A 4,599-nucleotide genomic window follows, 5' to 3' on the forward strand; every position below is an offset into this window, starting at 1 on the left:
CGATTGGTTGAACGCGTCACGTGACGGCTGCCACCGAGAAATCCGATGAGCTATGAAGCGCTTTTTATCCCGCACAGATGTACTATAGGGGGGTAACGTTACTACAATACAAAAAAACCTATAGGAGTGCACACACTAAAAAGACGATAGGAGTAGAAAGTATAGGAAAGGGGCCGTCCATAAATGACGTCACGCGATTTTGGACGATTTTTGACCCCCCCTCGTCACACGACGTCACAAAAAGTCAGACCCCCCCCCTCAAATATGACGTCACAAAGCTCTGCCCCCCCCCCCAAATAAAACATGCTTCAAATCGCTTTAAACTATTGTCATTGTAGTGCGTATTTAATGTGGCGCTGCACTCTGATGTTGTAGGAGAAAACATTTATTAAAACGTCTATTTAATTAAGTAGAACGTGTTGTGTATACTGTATTTAAAGTTGCGCATTTTGATGTGACGTCACATTTCTCAACCCCCCCCCCCTAGGTGCGTGACGTCATTTATGGACGGCCCCAAAGGTAAACCAAATTTTTTACAAATATAACTTTAAAGTTACACATTTTTGCCACTGTCAAAGTATGTGGTGGAGGGTTACGACACATTTATAAATAACGCGATCTAAACCCAAAAACGTTGATTATGAATAATATTGGTCGCGAAAGCCTACACGTGTTAAACTGTCGATCTTTGTACATTTGTGACTCGCTTCTCATTGGCGACGGTTGCCATGACGACTCCCGACACATCGAGCTCCCCCATTGGTTAGAAACGACGCAGCTAACCACGTCGCGATTGGCTGGAAGCCGGTCACGTGCGACGCTGTTCGGTGGCGCAGGGAGCCCCGGGGGTTTGTGAGGGGGTCACCGAGGGGACCCCGCGGGCGTGGGGAGGACGACTCGAGGGGGACGACTCGAGGGGGTGGACGATGCAGGGCTCCTGGGACGTGAGCGGTGGCGGCAGGAAGCGTAGCGACCCCTGCGGCCCGGAGCGTCTCTCCTTCCTGCAGGCGCTCGTGTGCGAGTACCAGGAGTCGACTGACGAGGGTGCAGTGCCCCATCCCTACACACACACGCCGCGCGTGCCCCTCACGTGACGCGGGATAAACACACTGTATACACACCGCACACACACTGTACTCACACTGTACTCACACTGTACACACACTGAATACCAGAGGTGTGGACTCGAGTCATGTGACTTGGACTCGAGTCAGACTCGAGTCATGAATTTGATGACTTGCGACTCGACTTGGACTTGCATAACAATGACTTTGTCCCACCTCTGCTGAATACACACTGTACACACACCGTACACATACACTGCACACACACGATACGCACAACACACTGTACACACACAACGCACACACTGTACACACACCGTATACGTACTGTACACAAACCGTACACACATCGTGCAAACTGTACACACACTGTACACGCACTGTACACTATACACACGGCACACACTGTATACGTACTGTACAGTGTTTTTAAGGTGCATACATTCTGCATATACAACCGCGTGCGCACTTTATGTACTGTACGCACGCAGTCTATACAGTGTGTACTGTATACAGCGCCGTGTTTGTGCTATATACAGTGTATGCACTGTCCGCACTGTATATACAAAATAGACTTTATACGTACAGTGTACGTTGTGTACAGTATACTGTATAGGCGACGTCAGCAGATGCAGTGCCACCTTTGCAAGGGCCATTGCCCGAAACGTCGCCTGTTAACTTAAATAGGGTCTCCCCTACGGTAGCCACACAGAAGGGCAATACTATTCCCCAGCGATAAATGAGTAAAAAATCAACGTTCGCGTCTCGCTGGCCACGATTTGTGGTCAGGTCGCTTCTGAAAACAGAACTGTACAGCTCAGTGGGCCTTACCTGGTAAAATAAAAAAATAGTTAGTCATAGTTTTACACCCCGTGACCCATTAACCACATCACGTGACCATTAAGTATGTCACATGAGCCTCTCGGCGTGCTTGTAACCTCCAAAACTGGCAGTGAACCTTGACCCCCAATAGCCTTAACCCCCCCCCCCTTCCAGGCCGCCATGACCTCCACAAACCCTGACATCAATAAGCCCCAGCACCACTAACCCCTTGACCCTGTATTGACCCTTGGCCGACCCCTGCTGCAGGCGCGTGTGACCAGGTGCTGGCGAACTTGGCGAACTTCGCGTCGGACCCGACCCAGGCCCCCTTCCTGCTGGCGCTGCAGGTCCCCGCGCTCTTCAGCGATGCAGCCACCAGCAGCAGAGAGAGAACGGCGGAGTTCGGCATGGGTGGGTGGAGAGACACAACCACTCGACCGCGACCGTTGAACTGACACTAATAACACGCATCCACTAAACATAGTCGCACAACTACACTCGCACTCAACCCCACTCCCTCTTAACACTCAACCACAACCACGCTAACACTCAACCACAACCACTAACACTTAACAGCACCTAACTACACAACAACAACAGCCGCCATTCGCCACTAAGTGGCGGTGACGTCACCACGACGCTTGTGCCAGGCCATGTGCACCTTGAGGCCACGTTAAGTGTCAAACGCCCGCTAACTTAACTCACACTCAGCCACAAACCACAACGCCAATAACCTCCCGGCACCACAACCAACCTCCACCCCCATGCCCCCTATCCCCACACGACTCTTGTGACCCCCCCCCCCGCCCGCGCAGGAGGCCTGTGTAACCTGTCCGCAGACCCGCGCTGCCGGGACGCCATCGAGGCGGCGGGGGGCGTGGAGGCGGCGGTGCGTTGCCTGTCGCGCGCGAGCGAGGAGACGGTGCTCTCGGCCATCACCGCGCTCGTGCTGCTGCGCCAGCATCGGCACCAGCGGCAGCAGCGCGGGCCGTGGGCGGCGCTCCCCGTGGTGCAGTGCATGCTGCGCCTGCAGCAGGCGGAGAGCGCCCGCCTCCGCACGCTCGCAACCCTCTTCCTCCAGGACTGCTGCAGCCCCGCGCAGGCGAGTGCATGCGTGCGCCTACATCGTCTGCCGGTCATCTCGGTCATCTCAGTCAGTCATGACCTCCTGCCAGCGGGCCTTTTGACACCTAGCATGGCACAAGCGCAGTGGTGATGTCACCGCCACTTAGTCGTGAACGGCGGTTGTTGTCGTTACATTGTCTGTGCGGCGACATGGGGGCTCTTCGTCTTTGTGTGGGCGGGACCAGCGGAGTCAAGATCGACCTCCGTGGAGGAGGCTCGTGAAGGATACTACTGGGCAGTTGGAGGCAGTCGCCCTCCCAACATCAGTGGAGGGTAGAGGAGTGACGCTGACAACAACGAGCGGAGCGCTAGGCGCAGTAGTGAGCACAGGTGGTGAATCTGTCAGTTGTCTCAGCCAACCCGTGGCACTTGGGTCTGTTCCGTGACCTGGCAGCACACCTTCGGCACTTAATGTGACCTCAAGGTGCACCTAGCCTGGCACAAGCACCATGGTGATGTCATCCGCACAGTAGCGAATTGTGGTTCTTGTGGGTGGTTATTGTACTTGTTGGTGTATGTGCATGTGTACGTAAGTGTCTGAGCTGGTGCAGAGCGGTAGTGTAATGGCTAGCTCACGGCACTACAAACCCAGAAACTAGAGTTGGATTCCCGCTTAAGGCCAACATCGGTGACGAATATCTGAAACCGTCTTGTGCCTCCCCTCGGTCGACTAAGCCTGAAACGAACATCTGGTGTGACGTGTAACATCACCACTGGGGAGACGAAGACAGCCGGGCGTGGTCATGACCACGGACACTCATGTGCCATGCTTGCTCTAATAGGTGCTTGCAAATAGCAGTTGCCCCAAACAGTCTGTGTAAGGCTACATGGGCAGTCTTTGTCTTTGTGTGTGTGGGCAGGTGGAGGAGGCACACAAGACTGAGAGCCAATCCACCGTGGGGATCCCCCTGCCCCCAGGGCCACCCCCAACCACAGACCTTAGTCCGGGCAGGGGACCCTGAGGGGAGGGAGAAGGGAGGTGGGACTGGGCTCCACTAACCCAGGCCAATGTCTTTTCTGGGGATCGCACCGGGACAGCCCAGGGCCATGGACACTCTGGGTTTGGTGCTTCCTGTTCAGCAACAAGAATGTTGAGTGTTTCTCTAGCGTCCGTAACTACATCGTACAACGTTGCACAATCCTCAAACACGGAGCCGCACGCGCATTCACGAGTGCTTATGCACGAAAGGGGAAAACCGGAGAACACCTGGAGAAAACCCGCACGTGCAAGGTGGGGCAACACTCTATCCCATACAGGTGGGACACGTGAAGATGAAGCCACGCTTGCTGTACTGCCTTCTCTTGAGCGAGCCATGGGTACGGCGGCACCTCCTCGACCCCCACGGGAAGGGAGTTTCGCGGCATCTGTACTGCGATCCACCAACCCTCGCTCCTGCTGCCTCCACAGGCAGCCACGCGCGGCGTAGACAACCTCTGCTCAGCCATACCGGGGTGCAGAGTTGTGGTTCATGAAGCGATTGTAAATAAAACTTTTTTTTAAACAAGTTGTTTTTGGGGGCGTAATTTTCTTTTCGCCCCGCGATCTCATCCCGCGCCGCGTTCGAGACAGAGAATCCGCTGCCGCTGC

The 4,599-nt window shown here is 54.7% G+C and overlaps 1 protein-coding gene across 1 annotated transcript; it reads left to right on the top strand.

The window, feature by feature from the left end:
- The first annotated feature begins 716 nt into the window (after nucleotides 1-716).
- ARMC7 (armadillo repeat containing 7) lies at nucleotides 717-4,516 on the top strand. Its single transcript, XM_078607891.1, has 4 exons — nucleotides 717-1,044; nucleotides 2,154-2,297; nucleotides 2,702-2,988; nucleotides 3,872-4,516. Exons 1-4 carry the CDS (start codon nucleotides 927-929, stop codon nucleotides 3,971-3,973), a joined length of 651 nt encoding a protein of 216 aa, XP_078464017.1. The 5' UTR covers nucleotides 717-926; the 3' UTR covers nucleotides 3,974-4,516.
- Nucleotides 4,517-4,599: the final 83 nt, after the last annotated feature.

Source organism: Lampetra planeri, chromosome 28 (assembly GCF_965212315.1).
Source record: "Lampetra planeri chromosome 28, kcLamPlan1.2.h2, whole genome shotgun sequence".
In the NCBI taxonomy this organism is placed as follows: Eukaryota; Metazoa; Chordata; class Hyperoartia; order Petromyzontiformes; family Petromyzontidae; genus Lampetra; species Lampetra planeri.